At 45.0% G+C, this 18,031-nt stretch overlaps 1 protein-coding gene across 1 annotated transcript in view; it reads right to left on the bottom strand.

Annotated features, from left to right (window-relative positions):
• Window positions 1-6,105: 6,105 nt before the first annotated feature.
• The window catches only part of BCAT1 (branched chain amino acid transaminase 1), a 55,188-nt gene continuing 43,262 nt past the window's right edge, over window positions 6,106-18,031 (bottom strand). Inside the window, exons 6-11 of the mRNA XM_081330576.1 lie at window positions 16,840-17,003; window positions 12,688-12,830; window positions 11,138-11,223; window positions 10,848-10,988; window positions 9,799-9,873; window positions 6,106-6,617 (exon numbers count right to left, since the gene is read on the bottom strand). Of these exons, the coding sequence (XP_081186702.1) occupies window positions 6,576-6,617; window positions 9,799-9,873; window positions 10,848-10,988; window positions 11,138-11,223; window positions 12,688-12,830; window positions 16,840-17,003 (651 nt within the window). The 3' untranslated portion in view covers window positions 6,106-6,575. The remainder of the gene's footprint in view (window positions 6,618-9,798; window positions 9,874-10,847; window positions 10,989-11,137; window positions 11,224-12,687; window positions 12,831-16,839; window positions 17,004-18,031) is intronic.

Genomic DNA, 18,031 nt, shown 5'->3' with positions numbered 1-18,031 from the left:
GGCGGCGCAATTCTGGGAATTGGAGACCACGCATCTTAAAGTTGATAAGGTTGAGAAACATTGTGTTGAAGGAAAAATCTTCATCATGGTTCAGTCCAAGCCAGGAATAAACAACATGGCGACTGCTTTAGGAAGAAGGTTGCAGTTTATTGAAGAGGAGAGCCAGACAGGAAGATCGCTCTGGAAGAAAAGAGAGAACAAGCACATGTAGGGAGTGGGTTTTTATACCCTCTGGAGCCTTTTGTTTAGAGTTGTTCCTGTGGCATGAACTTTGACCTGAGTCTGAGTGTGCCCTTTGGTATCTATGGGTTAATCCTATTACTGTATGTCCTGTCTTAGAGTTTGGGTGGGGTATGTAGATTTTAGGTGTCTTTGTCTTCCTAAGCTTCTAGCTGGGGGCCTCCCACCTTCCTGAATGGATTATTACATCTGCATTTCTACAGAGCTGGTTTCTGCTTGGGGGAGGGAGACTTGGGGCCATTAAGAAAAACTGGGCATGCTTTTCTGCCTCTTTAAGATCCTTTGAGGATCTTTTTTTTTCTGCCCTTTTAATATTTCCTTCTCTGGGGGGCTCACTTCCCACAATTGTAATAGATAACCTCACTCATCTTACCTCCCTCCCTACTTATCTTATCTCTTCATTTGCCAGAACAAGGTTCTGAAAAACAATTAGGGCCAAAAATATCTGAACACAGCAGGCACAAAAAGAGTCTATTTGCATTGTGAGAGTTTGAAGGAGTTTAAGGACCTATTTCAGGGGTCTTCAAACTTGGCCCTTTTTGTGACTTGTGGGCTTCAACTCCCAGAATTCCTCAGCCAAGCACAATGGCTGAGGAATTCTGGGAGTTGAAGTCCACAACTCATAAAAGGGCCAGGTTTGAAGACCCCTGACCTATTTCATCTCTTTAAAATCTTGAAACTCTTCTAAAAAAATCTGCCTCTGAAATTTATTGCTGGTTTTTAATGCAAAGGAGTGCAATTTACTTCATTTTAACAATGCTCCCGTGAACTCTTTTTCTGGCTGGTGCAAACTGTTTTTGCTGTTACGCAAAGATTGAAAACACAGATGACAGCAGAGGTCTAATTTTTATTTTATTTTTTTCATTGGATTGTCACGCAATATCAAAATACCCTTGCTGGTCTGAGTAACTTCCCATACATTTAAGAAAAGACCTTTTAAAAACCAGCCCCTTTTAGCAATGACAGGCTGAAAGACAAACAAAACACGCCTCACATACGGTGGATCCATTTTTGTAGAGAATCTCAACGACACAACAGTCATTCCATGTAAGCTCTATGTCCGCGAAGCAACAGAGGTAAGTCATGCATGTTTGCAACAAGAGATGCACAAAATGCTTTCAATTTGAAATTATCCCATTGCAAGGGGGCCATTGGTGGTTTTGAACATTTCGCATGAGCTAAATGCTTTGTTGGGGACAAGAGGGAAAGGATTCTGAGCACTTCATTTTGGCTTCCTGCAGTTTGCAATTCCCAAAATCCCAACGCTGGTCATAGCCGTCTCAACGGTGCTTTTTCTTGAGGAATAAGAAGAAAACGTTTCGCTTCTCATCCAAAAAGCTTCATCAATTCATCATTCAGAAGGGATGAAACGTCTTGGATGAGAAGCAAAACGTTTTCTTCTTCCTCGTCAAGAAAAAAAAAACAGTCCAGTTGCCTTTGGAAAAAAGCATCTTTCAGACAGGAAGCTTTCAAACCGGAATGGAACAACCCGTCACAGCCGACTCACTGTGGCCAACTTCTCTTGGCCAACTCTTTCCTGCCTGAGCAGGGAGTTGAACTAGATGACTTCCAAGGTCCCTTCTGTTCTGTACCAGCCTGCTACCGGCCCTGCAGAAAAGGCAACCCCTTTACAAACGGCAAGAGGCTGGAATAACGTCTGCCAAATTTATTACTACAAAAACAAACAAGACACGAACCAAGATACAGGAGCTTTGAAACACTATCTGAGCGGTTGCTTTCAGCAAACTAGCCCTCCCCACACATTCCCTTTATAAAGAGTTCAGGGCGTGGCTTCTCTCCTTCCGAGAAGCCCCATTGCCTTCCTCTGTTTACTCCTACTTGACTGCCTCCTGCGTCGGGCGTCCTTGAACAGGGCCAGCTGTGGGTCATCTTCATCCACACTGTCAGGCTCACACAGCTGGGTCTCCATGGTGACCAAGTGGGAGGGGCCTGCCTGAGGGCTATCATCAGCAAGATCTTCAACCCCCTCAGCAAGGTCTTCAACACCCCCCTCCTCCTCTGAGTCGTCCGACCCAACTGCCGAACCCACAGGCTGACCCTGAATCACAACACCTTCCAACTTTATTATTATTATTACAACTCACCTTGGCCAACTGGCCATGGGAAAACTCACCACGGTAACTGACCGTGGGACAATTGAACAATTCAATTGAATGGTTTAAAATAAATTTTTTAAAAAAATATTTTAATTTTTGTCATTCACATTTCATTCTGTCCCTCCTTTGGCATCCTTTCTTTCACGATTCCATTCCACCGTTTCTTTGACATTACTGTAACTCTTGCCCCGTGGCAAATTATCCCGCAGCAAGTTGGCCGTGGCTAGTTGTCCTGTGGTGAGTTGGCCACAGCAAGTTGCCTGTGGCAAGGTGACCGGAGCGAATTGTCATCGACCCTGTTCAAACAACGCTTAGAAACAGGCACTCCCTTGAAGCAAATTTGTTTAAGAACACTTCAAGTGGTTTTCTGGAATGGTGAACACCGCCACACCCTCAACAGGAGGAACATTTCCTTTCATACCCTTGTCAAAGGAGAACCTTTAAGCAGATGGAGTTGCTAAAGAAAATTCATCTTGATGAGAGCTATATGCTCAATGGCGCAGGTGAGGATGATCTGGGGATGCAAACCCCTACTGCAGCTAAGAGATACACCCCAGTGGAGGAGGAAAAAAAACAGTTATTTTCCTGCTTGCTCCTTTTCCTTGGAATCCGCCTTGTCTCCATCTGCTTTTCCCACTTGAAGTAACTAGGGGAGGAAAATGGCAGAAAGGAAGTGGGGGTGGATGGGAGTTGAGTGCTCGCCTCCCTGCTTACAGAAAGGGACAACTCACCACAGCCAACTTGCCACGGTCATCTCACCATGGCCAGCTTGCTGTCGGCATCTTGCCAGGGTCATCTTGGCAGGGCCAACTCGGTGAAGACATCTCACGGAGGACATCTCGCCATGGGGCAACTCATAGTGGGAAAATTTACCGTGGCCAACGCCCCTTGGGACAACTCAACGCGATAAATGTTATCTGCCAGTGGTCCTTCGACATTATTTCCATTGACAAAAATGGAAATAATGTCAAAGAAACAGTGGTGGATAATATTTATCATGTTATCCCACATCGATTGTCCTGTGGTAATTTCTCCCGCAGTGAGTTGGCCACAGCGAGTGTCCCACAGGGAGAATGTGGGACAGGCTGGCCATGACAAGATGGCCACTGTGAGTTGTCCTAGATCCCCTTGCTTATCCTCTTGACAGGGAAGCAGAAACAACCAGTCTTTTCAGATCCTGTCTTTGCCAAACACTGACTACACAGTTTTGCTCTCAGCAAGTCAAACTCTCAACACGGACACACACTCTTCATCAAAAGGCACTCTTCTATTACGATGGCCCTGCTCCAGTGGTAGCTTTACTCAAGATCAGAACTGTAAGCATCCCAGTTAGTAATGTGGCCAACCATAGACAAAGGAAAAGGAAAACAAAACTCTGCACTTCACCAATGATAGCTAGCAGTAACTGGAACAGAACTAACAAGGATAGCAGCACAATACAAATTCAACTGGCAAGAAGAACAAATGCAGGGTGTTACGTCTACCATCACTGGGAAATAGCTTGTGCTTATTGTGTCTATTTCAATGCTTCTCAACCTGGTCAACTTTAAGATGTGTGGACTTCAACTCCCAGAGTTCTATAGTCAGCATGGCTGGCTGGGGAACACTGGGAATTGAAGTCTACACATCTTCCCCAGGTTGAGAATTAGCGGTCTGTTCTTAGACCCTCTTCACCCTATCCAGGTGGCCTTGAATTGTAGGAACTCCAATGCTGAGAATTCCTGTTGGCTGAGAAACCTTGGACGTGGGACCTCAGCACACCTGGAAGAACCACCCTAGAGAAAATGGTCCTAAACTGAACTCGGTCCAGCATCATCAGCTTCAACTGATCTTCAATAAAAGGATAATGTTTTAAGGTATGAAATCTTTCTGGAAGGCCTTTGCTGATTAATACACTGTGAAGTCATATAATACGAAAAGTTTTGCTTTGCACTAAAGTTGGTTGTGGGAAACGTTACTGCTACATGGAATATTATAACTAAGAGTATTGGATCAAAATGTGGAGAATTCATATGAACAGATTTTAAGATCCAGTTAAAATGTTCTGGAAAGAATATTTGACATGATGCTATTGAATGCGTCTCCTTATTTCAGCACACGGTGGAGCATGATGAGAGAGAGTGAACAAATACCCTTGGGTATTAAAATGCTCTTGCGTGTGCATTAGGGAGTAGGCTACAACAGGCCTTCTTTTTGTGGTCACAGTCAGACAACTGTGTGGATTGCGTGCAAATCACCCCCTCTCTACCATTACGTGCATCTTGAGTTGGTAAAGTCTTGTTGGGCATAGTCTCAGTCTTGATCAGTCACTAAGTAGAGGTAGGTTCAAGGTTCAAGAAACAGAGTTAGAATTTTCCCAAATCATGCCCTTCTCTCTTTACGAGGGAGGGGGTGAACTTTATTAGTCCCTGTGGGTGTCCTAGCAAAAAGAAAGCCCCATGCCTTGACTCTCTTTGACAGCATCATCAAACAGCTGTCTCGTGAAGCTACAATAAGATTAACTCAAGAAATATTTGGTCCAGAAAACGTGAGTGTGCCGAACACTGTTGTATGTAACTTCTTTGGCAAGAGATGTCTTAAAGCTCAGATGCCTTCAAGTTCAGACTCAAAAGGCATCAAGCCAAGACCTCCAAACTATATTTAGTAGATGAGCATGTTCAGAAAAGGCAAAATTTAAAATTAACTAAAGCAATATGTTTTAGTGTGGTTTGCTTCCTCCAGACCAGTGGTTCCCAACCTGTGCTCTGTGGATCCCTGGGGGGTGGGTGTGGGTGGGGTGCAATGTTGTCACAGGGGGTCCACGAAGCTTTGAAAAAAAATGTTATGATTTAAATCTCGAGTTAAATCTTGGGGGTTCGTGGCCATGGTTTGTGGCCACAAAAGGTACTTAAAGGGGGTCTGTGGTGAAGAAAAGTTTGAGAACCATTGCTCCAGACCATTATTTTATAACTTGATCTAGCTTTGTGGATCTTGGGGGAGTCTAGTGGAAATAAAAAGAAAAAGAAAAGGAAGATCAAAGTAGGTCTTGTGTGTCTAGGGTCAGCCCAGACTTGATTTAGATGCCTCCCAATATCTCAAGATACTTCAGTGGCATCTTGTTTCATCTATTTTGATACAGTAGATTATTAAAGCTTATTTAGAGAATCAGGAATCTTTTCTGAATCTGTATCTGATCACTGTGGTGTCACGATATCAAGATTGCATGAAAGGAAGGATGAGATTTTAAATCCATTGTCTCCAAGGAACGCTGAGACAATGGTCGGATTGTAGAAGCCACACAAAAAAAAATCCTTTCTAAAGGATTTCAAGCATGGTGGATTGGGCCATAATCAGGTATCTGGCAACTCTCTAAAACCTGCCTTGTTGAAAATGTTGTAGATGGCTAGGCCATCAACCAACGGAACCCTTATTCTGCCTTCAAACAATCTGCTTTGCAGAACTTCCCATAGTTTTATGAATGAAAAAAAAATCCTCTAGACATCAGACCCAATTTGGGAATTATCATCTGTGAGACGTTATTCTAGTCAGTGATTCAAAGCTAGGATTCTTCAAAGTCCTATGAATTAGGACAATAGTTCTAAAGATGGAAAAAAAATATCAAAATAGGTACTGCGTACATCCATCTGCCATATGAAAAAATAAACCTTTAATTTTCTAAGGTGGCAGATGGGAAGGAAATGGTGAGAGGTCTACTCTCAGTCATTTGGCAGACAGTCGTCTAACAATCTAAAAAGCGACATAAGGCCAAGAGTATTTGGCTGGCAATGAAGAGCAGTTGAAGAACTTCTAAAGACAGATGTCCACTGTACCAAGTCTACAAGGGATCTGTTGGGAAAGTCTCTATTGCTGACATCTAGCACCTCCACCAGAAGACATATTTCTAGTCTAGACCAAAATCACAGAAGAAAAAAAATGTGCTCACTAGGGCTACCTTCTCTGGCCTGCGGAAATCCGCTTGACCACAATGTAGCGGCAAAGAGATCCAGAAAGAAAGCTTGTTTCCTGCTATTTCGTGCTCAACTTGACATTTGCAGCCTGGAAATGATAGCCCTAAGTTTCATTTCCTGGCCTGTGGGACTCAACTCCCCAGCTCAGGAATAAAGTGATAATACACAGACTACTCTACACAGAGCTACAGTAAAACTGGTCGTCATTCAGGTGGCATTTCAAAGACTTTGTCGTGCTTGCAGAAAGCTGAAATGTTCTGGTCCTTCACATTCATGACACCAGGATTGTCCAGTCGCTGTCTTCTCTCCCATACTGAAACACAAACAAAGCGTGTTAGGAGAAACGCCACTGGGAACCAGGTTCAAGTCTTTATTCAACCAAGAAACTCACTAGGTACCTCTTCCTTGAAAACTATGGAGTAAGCCTGAGCAGGAAGACCATTTTAGAGTTTTTGAAAACTCTGCATATGGCTGGCTGTTAAAAGTGCTGAGTAAGGGGTTGAGAAAGTGATGTTCAGAAGAAGTACATTCCCAAAGCCCTAACATTGCAGTTGGCTGCCCAAATGTTTGGATGCTTCTAAAAGGTCTTATTTCATGGGACCAAAAGGTGAAATATTAAATACATCTCTGGGGAACAGAATGGGACAATCACCGCAGCCAACACGCCATGGCCGAACTCACTGCAGGACAACTCGCTGCAGGACAATTCAAGCATTCAATTTAATGATTTAAAACAGTTTTTAAAAAAATGGCTTTATTTTTTTCTTATTCACATTTCCTTTTTGTCCCTCCTTTGGCATCCTTTCTTTAAAGATTCCATTCCACTGTTTCTTCGATATTAGAGTAACTCTTGTCCCTTGGTGGGTTGGCCATGGCGAGTTGGCTGTGGTGTGTTAGCTATATTTAATTCGAAGCAAATGTAAATGAAGCAAACCAAAAGATTTTTGTTCTGCCAATTCTACTGAGAGCGAGCCCAGCATGCTGATTAAAGTTCTACGGTGGTTCCTGGGTCTGGGAATAGCTGATCTTGTGCAGGCCCAGATGTGTTTTGCGCGGGCCTAGATGTGTGCAGGTGTCATCTCTGTGGTGGGAGCTGCGTTGGCTGCTGATTTGCTTCTAGCTTCAACTCGAAGTGCCAATTGTCAGCTTCAAACCCCTACATGGCTTGGGACCGGGTTATCTAAAGGACGATCTTTTCCCGGTTATATCTACCTGACCCACCAGAGGCAGAGAATGCTATACATAGGTCCCCTCTCTTAATATGTAGGTTCCCTCTCTTAAGGAAGTTCATCTAGTACAGTGGTGGTGAACCTATGGCACGTGTGCCAGAGGTGGCACTCTGAGCCCTCTCTGTGGGCACGCGCACCATGCCCTGGAGATGGCAACTGTCCCTCTTCAACCAGCTGCTTGCTAACTCGCCAAGGTACGGCTGGTTTCCCTCCCCCCCTGTCCTGTCCCTCCTGGCCTCGCATGCTCTCCTTTTCCCGGGCACGACCCACTGCATCACCTCCTCAACTGTTGGCCATCCATCCATCTCAAAGGCGGCTTCTTTGAACTGCTGGCAACAGGCTGCGGAGCCCCAGAGTGCGCCTGTCGAGAGTCCGGCAGACTGTGGCTGCTGATGGACACTGTCGGCCCCCATGCGCTTGCTGGCCTCTGTGTGTGGGGGCCGATGGTGTCAGGCAGCTGCTGCCCTGGCCCTTGCCTTGCCCTATGGCAATGGCACCCCCACCCTGCCTCGCCTCACCCCACAGGATGAGCCTCCTGGCTCCTGCCCCACCTACCAGAGACCCCCTGGATCTCCCCCAACCCTGTCCACCCCTCACAGGCATCCCTCCCCATGAGCAACAGTGAGGTGACCACGCCCACCTTGGCCACACCCACCCAATCTGCCATGACCACCACAGCCATGCTCAACCGGTGGCCATGCCCAACCGGCACCCGGCGATAAATAAGTGGGTTTTGGGTTGCAGTTTTGGCACTCGGTCTCTAAAAGGTTCGCCATCACTGATCTAGTAGGACCAAGAAGGGCCTTCTCTGTGGTGCCTCATCCCTGCAGAGATAAGATTGGCCCCCACTTAAACACTCTTTCGCAAGGCTTGAAGAACTGGTTTTGTCAACAGGCCTGGTGAGACTGCAGTGATATGGAGCCCATCAAATGGCTCATTGGATTGTTGTTGCCAGGGAGATTGGGTTGGTACTGCTTTTTTATTATTTTTATATTGAGTTTTTATCCTTGTAAGTTTCCTGGAGTCACTGAGAGTGAGTAGGGAGAGCATATAATTTTTCATAAACAAACAAACTCTACAGCCCTGTGCTTCTTAGCTGTTTCTATCACTGCCGTTTGGTTTGCTTGATTCCACCATCTTTGTTTGCTAAGCAACAAATCTGAATGTTCCCTTTTACTCAGCGTGCTATTTAAACAAGATCCAATCTTTCAAAGAGGAATTATCAACCAATGTAAACATTCTGGAGGGAATCTGGGCTAGCCCTCAGTTGATCAGAAGACTTCAGAAAATTTGCATGGCGATCTAAAAAGATCAATACCAGTCACAGCATGGAGAACTACACAGCTGGGAAATTGGCTTCCTATCATGCCTGTTTTGGATACTATAGGTTTCCAGATGTAAATAATACAGGGCAATCATCATCACCAGAGTTGGAAGGGACCTTGGAGGTCTTCTAGTCCAACCCTCTGCTCAAGCAGGAGACTTTAGACCATTTGAGACAAATGGATGTCCAGTCTCTTCTTAAAAGCCTCCAGTGATGGAACGCCCACAATTTTTGAAGGCAAGCCATTCCACTGGTTTATTGTTCTCACTGTCAGAAAATTTCTCCTTAGTTCTAGTCTGGATCTCTCCTTGATTAGTTTCCATCCCTTATTTCTTGTCTTGCCTTCTGATTCTTTTAAAAAATAAGTTGACCCTCTCTTCTTTGTGGCAGCCCTTTAGATATTGGAACACTGCTGTCAGGTTGATTCAGGATTGAATCAATGTCACCCAGTACAGAGACTGGTGGAAATTATGTGTGTATACTGCATTTCTAGGGACGCAGTGGCTCAGTGGTTTAGGACGCTGAGCTTGTCGATCAGAAGGTCGGCAGTTTGGCGGGTCGAATCCCGAGTGCCGCGTAACAGAGTGAGCCCCTGTTACTCGTCCCAGCTTCTGCCAACCTAGCAGTTCGAAAGCAAGTAAAAAATGCAAGTAGAAAAATAGGGACCGCTACGGTGGGAAGGTAACAGCGTTCCATGTGCCTTTGGTGTCTAGTCATGCCGGCCACATGACCACGGAGATGTCCTCGGACAAGCGCTGGCTCTTCGGCTTTGAAACGGAGATGAGCACCGTCCCCTAGAGTTGGAAACGACTAGCACGCATGTGCGGGGCAACCTTTACCTTTACCTTACTGCATTTCTGTCAGGATGTGAGGAAATAATTGAGCTATTCAACCATTCAGACATTTGTCTATTTCTCATAGAAAACATGTGAGATCCTTACTTGGATATCACTTAGCTGGTTCCAGAAACGGGTTGCTATCTGAGGTCCATTCTCCATGGTCGGAATGTGCAAATTCTAAAAGAAAAGAAAAACCTGGTTAAAATATAAAGGTGTTCAGAAAATTGATTTCTGATGGAATTACAACAGGCTTAGGAACAGAAAGACAAACCAATAAATGAAAACCCGGCAGTGAAAACCTTTCTCTTTTTCCCCCATTTGAGATATAATTTTGTTTCTTCTGTTCAATCTTAATTCAGTGCAAAACAAATTCTGTAGAAGCCAAGCAAGGCTGACAAGGGATCGTTATTATTTAACTATCACACAAATATAAAATGCATTTCCAAGAACATAAACTGCCAAAGACATTTTATCTGACAGATACAAATAACATCACAGCATCTGCAAGGAGAATTAAGGAGAGAAACGGTATCAGGTATGACATTATGGTGTCTTTCCTCCCGAGAATGCCTATAATTTCAACAAGATATTCGTGTCAGCAGCAAGGTGGATGGTCTTAGTTACAGCTGTTGCAATAACTGAAGAACCAGGTTAGAGAGAGATTGTTAGGGAGAAAATCTACCTATATGGTTGCTAAGAGTCCCTCTTCTTTGTGGCAATCCCTGAGTGTTCCAATATCTCAAGGGCTGCCCCAAAGAAGACGGAGTCAAGCTATTCTCCAAAGCACCTGAAAGCAGGACAAGAAGCAACAGATGGAAGCTAATCAAGGAGAGAAGCAACCTAGAACTAAGGAGAAATTTCCTGACAGTGAGAACAACTAACCAGTGGAAGAACCTGCCTCCAGAAGTGGTGAATGCTCCAACACTGGAAGTTTTTAAGAAGAGACTGGACAGCCGTTTCTCTGAAATGGTACAGGATTTCCTGCCTGAGCAGGGGGTTGGACTAGATGACCTGCAATGTTTCTCTCAACTCTCTTATTCTACGATTCTATGAGTCAACAATAATTTGATGGCATATAATCAGCTAAATATCAAACAGGCAGTGGTTGGAATGCAGTAACAACTCTGAATCTCCAGGACACCGGCTCTTACCTCTCCGAGGTACAGTATTGTTGAAACAGGACATACAACGCAAGCTGTTCCAGCCCCAAACATCTCCATCACTCTCTTTTCCTTCAAGGCAGTTGTGAGATCACTCATAGTAATGTATCTCTCTGATACTTTAAATTCACCCTGAACAACAACAACAACAAAAATAAAAATAAGCAAGCAGTTCTAGAAGTCATGTTTGCCAAGAACTAAGACTCTTGCAATGTTTAAAATCAGGAAAAATCCCATCTCCCATAGAAGGATCAAAACCATCCGAGCGGATAGCTACCCACCCACTTGCGTGCCAGGTCTAAGATGCTTTGCCTTGTCACACCCGGAAGAATGATGCCGTCCAGGGGTGGGGTTGCCAGCTCATTTTCTGCCAATACAAAGCACGACACTTCAGCATAAAAGCGCAGGATTATGCAATCATATAAAAAATAACAGTTATAGCAGCCACGAGAAAAGATTTTTGAAAAAAATATTCTCAGAAATTGTTCTGCTATTGTTCTGTTTCAGCATTTAATGTTCTGAAGAATTTTCCTTCTTACTTCTTGGAAAGTGAAAGAATGATAAAAAAAACACTCTCGTCTTTTAAAAGATGTAATATTAAGATGGGCATAAAATGCTAGATTAAAATGAAGCTGGGGAGTTTGTGGTTCATTGTGTTTTAAGAATCCAGCCATCATATTAAGGGGAAACTTCCTGACAGTGAGGACAGTTAACCAGTGGAACAACCTGCCTCCAGAAGTTGTGAATGCTCCAACACTGGAAGTTTATAAGAAGAGACTGGACAGCCATTTGTCTGAAATGGTATAGAGTTTCCTGCCTGAGCAGGGGGTTGGACTAGATGACCTCCAAGGTCCCTTCAAACTCTGTTGTTGTTATCATTATTATTATTATTATTATTATTATTATTATTATTATTATTATTATTATTATTACATGTGAAGGCCTTTGTAATGTGTCATCCTATGGCTTATTTAGGAGGGCACACTCTCATCCATTTTGCTGACCAATACCTGCAGGGCCAACCATCCAGATGAGATAAGAATTGGATGGCCTTCAGGGGTAGCCCCATGTTCAATGGACTGCAGTAGTCCAGTGGTGTTTTCACCAGGACGTGAGTGATCATCCAAAGGGTCTCCTGGTTGAGGAAAGCATGCAACTCTGCTACATCAACCAAAGGCTTTGCACACGATCTCTAGGACTATCCCATCTCAAATTTTATACACCTGCCTTTCGTTATTCGTTCTTTCTGAATGTAAAATTTTTAATTTTCTCCCTTTCAAAGTTCATCCTCTTCATTTGGCCCCATGCTCAAGTCTTCTCGATCTTTTCGAATCTTCTCTTTCCCTTCTAAAGTGTTGGTCAGTCCTAGTTTCGCCTATTCTGCAAAATGTCGTAATCCCACCTTCACCCAAATTATTAGGAAAAAAGATGAGCAGCCCAAAGTCCAGGTCGAAGTTCCCTTGATACTGCCCTCCAATCTGATGCAGAGTCATTTAGGAGTACTCTCTGAATGTAGTTATACAGCCAATTATGACTCTGTATTTCATAATTATATGACATTCGTTAAGTAGAGTTAACAATGCATTTAATCATTTTCTCCAATTATAATTAATTTGTTAGCAGTGGTGAGGGCCTCTGGAACCACACCCAAGACCTTTTGAGAAGCACTTGGATCTGAGCTGCCAGGTTCCCCACTTCTAACACCTTTGCAAGGTGGAACCAGGTGCAGGATGGAGAGCCCACGAAAAAAAGCCATTTATTTCCAATACAGTAGATAAGGTTAAGAGGCAGGAAGCTTCAGGTAGCAGTTCAATCAAGTCAGACCCCATACCTCCATTTTCGTTTCGCCAATATAGGAAAAGATTCATCGTCCCGACTTCTGTGATTTGATGGTCATCGCCGTAAAGCCAGAGAACCTGCTGGCACCCCAACTCCATGGCTTCACGTTGGGCATAAATTGAAGAGCCATAATTCCTTTGGGGCACAGAGCAAAAGGGTCATTGATTTGCTTGAGAACATACCTATAAGCGATTCGCTTTCTAATACGTAACAGATATTTCCTAACCCAGACCCAGGCAGGCTGTCACTCTAAGACTAGCTGGGTTTCAAGTTAGGAGAGTCTCTGAACCTAGCTTGTCCTCTCAATGTGAATCTAATGGTGCCGCAGAGAGAGAGAGAGAGAGAGAGAGAGACTGTGGAGATTCTCAGTCATTCAGGTCACAGTTGTCTGAAAGGTGTTTGTTTTTTTTAAAAAAGCAACTAGTCTGTTTTTTCCTTGAGGCAGAAGAAGAAGAAAACTTTTCGCTTCTCATCCAAGATGCTTCATTGGATCTGGCAAGGATGGGGGTGGGTGGGCGATGAAAGGAATAGTTCTGACAGGATGGGGAGAGGTTGGAAGGATCTTATTTCTTTGTAATATATTTTATTATTATTATTTTATTAACATAATCATCATCAATACTTGGCAAACAGTGTGTGGTCTGGGTTTATGTTTACAAACAATCAATAACAATTAGTTTCTATAATTCCATATTCCAGGTTAATAGCCTTCCTTGATTTTCTCTTCTTCCAATAATATTCTCTTTTGTCAGCCCTGAATTAGTACATTTCTTAAGTCATTTTGGTAGATAACAGTTGAATATAGACATTTTTCTAGTGTTTCTACAAGTAACAACCACATCAATATAAATCTTCTTTTCTAATTAATCATCTTAATCACCTTGTCATAGATCCTGTTGTTAAAGTTCTCATTTTTTTTTCTCCGCAATGTTCAAAAACGCTTCATTGGATCTGGCAGGATTTTTTTTGGGGGGGGGGACGATGGAAGGAATAGTTCTGACAGGGCGGAGAGGGAATTGGAAGGATCTTAATTCTTTGCAGTCATCTGGTTGTTAGCATTCTCCTTGAGAGCATTTGAGGCCACTTGGGGCTTTATCTGTGCCCTCAGGGTCATCTGTATCAGAGTGCAAATGGTGGTGGATTCTTTTTGGACACTGCTGCAAGGGCTGCCTTGTAGACCGGAGATAGGTTGGGTCTTATCCCTCCCCCTCTGTTGAGACAGGGTTGCTCAATGTTTATCTCAACGGTGCAAACATTGGTGTTTTTGCTCTGACCATATAAGAGGCAGCCTTTTCCTTTAAACTGTTTTGCTTTGAATTAAACGAAGCTGGGGGCGGGGAGGAGAATGCTACCCCGGTTGTTTATAATAAGATAAGGATTGGCGGTGCTAAAGAATGGAAGTGAAGCTTTGCATGTTAAACTAATTGGAGAATGTGATTTATGACGTTTAAATTAAGGGAGGGAATTGTGTTTGGTAGGATGTGTTCAGGGGAGGAGAATTCAGTTTCTGGCATCTATCCATGCCCTGCCGACATCTTGTTCTCATTATTATAGACTTTTTAGAATAAACAATGCCTGAATGTTCTTTGAACTCTCTGATTAGTCGGAACCATGACAGTTAACATAAATGGCCTCTTTTACCCCTCTTTCAACCCAATGGTCCTCTCTATCCAAAACGTGGATTTAGAAGATGACTGCAAAGAAACATGATCCTTCCAAACACCCCTGTCCTATCAGAACTAATCCTTCTATTCTCCCCTCGTCCCATCCTGCCAGAACTGATGAAGCTTCTCGGATGAGAAGAGAAATGTCTTCTTCCTCAAGGGAAAAAAAACGGTCCAGATGCCTTTTGAAAAAGCATCTTTGAGACAGGGGTGCCATTAGATTTCAGAGAACTAAGAAGCCAAAATATTATACCATTGCATTCTTAGAGGTCTAACCCAGGGGTCGGCAACCCGAAAAAGGAAAAGAGCCACTGGGAACTGGTTCCATCACACATAAAAAAAGTGGGAGCCGTGTGCGTGTGTCCATGCATGCGCATGCGCAAAAAAGTTTCTTGCGCATGCGCGGACGCGCGTGGTTGCCTTTTTTTTAATGTGTGATGAAACCGGTTCCCGGTTGCGCGACGGCGACGGCCCGTCTGCAAAGCTGCCGAAAGCAACAAGCTGCCTGTTTGCGCGGAGGTACGGGGCCGCTGCCTGTTTGCGCGGAGGTACGGAGACCTGCCGATGTTTGGGGAGGTTTGGGGAGGTGCGCGCGCACCTCTCGGAATGGGTAGCGACCCCGCTTGTTGCGAAATCTGCCACGGCCCGTCTGTAAAGCTGCCGCTTTTGCAGACGGGCCGCGGCAGCTTTCGTAACAAGCGGGGCCGCTGCCCGTTCGCGCGGAGGTACGGAGACCTGCCGACGTTTGGGGAGGTGCGCGCGCACCTCTCGGAATGGGTAGCGGCCCCGCTTGTTGCGAAAGCTGCCGCGGCCCATCTGCAAAGCTGCCGCTTTTGCAGACGGGCCGCGGCAGCTTTCGCAACAAGCGGGGCCACTGCCCTTCGCGCGGAGGTATGGAGACCTGCCGACGTTTGGGGAGGTTTGGGGAGGTGCGCGCGCACCTCCCCAAACCTCCCCAAACGTCGGCAGGTCTCCGGACGGCGGCGGCTTGGGAGAGGTGCGCGCGCACTCTCCAAACCGCCGCCATCCCGTTTGCACAGTTGCCGTGTTCGTCAATGTTTGACGAACGCAGCAGGTCTCCGGACGGGATGGCGGCGGTTTGGCGAGTGCGCGCACACTCTCCAAACCGCCGCCATCCCGTTTGCACAGCTGCCGTGAACGCGGCAGGTCTCCGGACGGGACGGCGGCGGCTTGGAGAGGTGCACGTGCACCTCCGCCCTTCGGAAAGGTAAGCGCGCACCTCTCGGAACAGGCGGTGCCACTCTCCATTTAGATAGGTGCGCGCGCACCACTGCCCGTTCGAAGAGGTGCGCGCGCACCGGGCGGCTGGGAGCCGCAGGAGACGGCTCAAAGAGCCGCATGCGGTTCCGGAGCCGCGGGTTGCCGACCCATGGTCTAACCCTATGACAAAGATATGCAAGAGGCTGGTCAAAACTTATTTTGTTCCCAAAGCTTGTTAGATGGATTTTCTTCAGAACGTAGGTTTTCAGGTACATAATCATTAGAGGTTTGGGTTACGGACACCACATACAGTACTAAGTAGCACATTGAGCTTTATGGGACTGCTCATATTTAAAGGCATGGAGATTTTACTGGGTCTTCCAGATACTTTTATGCGCAAATAGGTGGTCAAGATAGGTATGACCTTATGTGATCTCAGAATCTAAATTGGGCCAAGCCTGGTTAGCATTGCCTGGGACGTCATCAGGCTGAAAAGCCAGAAAATCCAGAATAAGGAGAAATTTCCTGACAGTGAGAACAATTAATCAGTGAAACAACTTGCCTCCAGAAGTTATGGCTTCTCCAACACTGGAGGTTTTTAAGAAGAGATTCGACAGCCATTTACCTGAAATGGTATAGGGCAGGGGTAGGCAACCTTGGCTCTTTTATGACTCGTGGGCTTCAACTCCCATAATTCCTGAGCCAGCCATGCTGGCTCAGGAATTCTGGGAGTTGAAGTCCACGAGTCATAAAAGAGCCAAGGTTGCCTACCCCTGGTATAGGGTCTCCTGCTTGAGCAGGGGGTTGGAGTAGAAGACTTTGAAGGTCCCTTCCAACTATCATTCTGTGAAAAACATTCCAGAAGGCTGTTAATATAATAATATTGCATGGATTTAGCTTAGCTTAATTCTGCAACCTCAGAAGATCCACCTGGTTGAACTACCTGAAGCTGAGATCAGTCACATTGTGTTAAATCAGTTGATCTGCATCTGAGACACCAAGATCTCCAACTGAAGTCTTCCTTTGACTCCACCTACTACGGTACTTTATCTTTGCCTATCGGTTTTGAGGAGCATATCTCCAGCACTTCGTGTCAAGGCCTGCTTGGTTCAAAACTGTCGATGCATTCTCAAATGCATTCTCAACGCATTTTCCCATGCTGGCTCAGGAATTCTGTGAGTTAAAGTTTACAGGTTGTAAAGTTGCTGTAGTTGCCCATCCCTGTCTTAATCAGTATGGCTGCAACGGGATTCACTTACCCTCCCAATTTGCAGTCCCCAGTCCCACCTTTCCAAGCTCGGACAAATTTTGGATCTGCCCACAAGGAAATAGGATTGAAGGTGCCACTTGAGAAGTAGGGCCCCACAGGACTCAGTATCACGTAGAGAATGGCCCTTGATGGCTTCTTGACTCCAAGAGAAGGCTAGGCAGAAGAAAGGAAGACAAATACATTGCACTTATGGGTTCTTATCCAGTTCTTATGTTAATATTCAGTAAAGCTGAAATGAAATAAAATAGAAAGAAAAATGTCCTAACATTTCCCATCATCAACAGAACCAATAGTTTAAGGAAGCAAAAAACATCCTTAGTTGCATGTTTCAGAGCAGAAGCTAAACACCAAAGTATTGGGCAAGCTTCAGAGCAAAACTTGGATTTAGTGGTCCAGATATCTCCTTCCAACTTTAAAAAGGTAAAGGTAAAGGTTCCCCCGCACATGCGTGCTAGTCGTTTCCAACTCTAGGGGATGGTGCTCATCTCCATTTCAAAGCCGAAGAGCCAGCGTTTGTCTGAGGACGTCTCTGTAGTCATGTGGCCGGCATGACTAGATGCCAAAGGGGCACGGAACGCTGTTACCTTCCCACCGTAGTGGTCCCTATTTTTCGACTTCCATTTTTTACATGCTTTCGAACTGCTAGGTTGGCAGAAGCTGGGACGAGTAACAGGCGCTCACTCTGCTACACGGCACTCGGGATTCGACCCGCCAAACTGCCGATCTTCTAATCGACGAGCTCAGCATCCTAACCCACTGAGCCACTGTGTCCCTTCCAACTTTATGGGTCCATAAATCTGTGATTTTGCAAACACAGGCATTGAGTTATGAGATGGATCTGTCAAAGGGCAGTACCAGAAGATATAGGTAGGTCTTGCTTAAGGATTGCCCTTGTTTAGCGACTGTTTAAAGTTCCGACAGAACTTTAAAGTAACTTTATGACTAGTCCTCATGTTCATTTGCACCTATCACAGCAGCCCATGGTTACGTGATTGCCATTTGTGCGCTTCACAATGGGCTTCCAACAAGCAAAGTCAATAGAGAAGCCAGCAGTGAAATTGCAAGCTGTGGTCATGTGATATTTTGCTTAATGGGCATGGGTGATTTGTTTAACAATCGAGGGAAAAGTGAGATCCTAAGTCAACTGCGGTCACATGATGACTCACTTGAGAACCAAACGT

Source organism: Vipera berus (genome assembly GCF_964194415.1).
Source record: "Vipera berus genome assembly, chromosome: 6".
In the NCBI taxonomy this organism is placed as follows: Eukaryota; Metazoa; Chordata; class Lepidosauria; order Squamata; family Viperidae; genus Vipera; species Vipera berus.
Note: the sequence above shows the minus strand (reverse complement) of the source record. Positions and strands in the feature narration are given on the sequence as shown.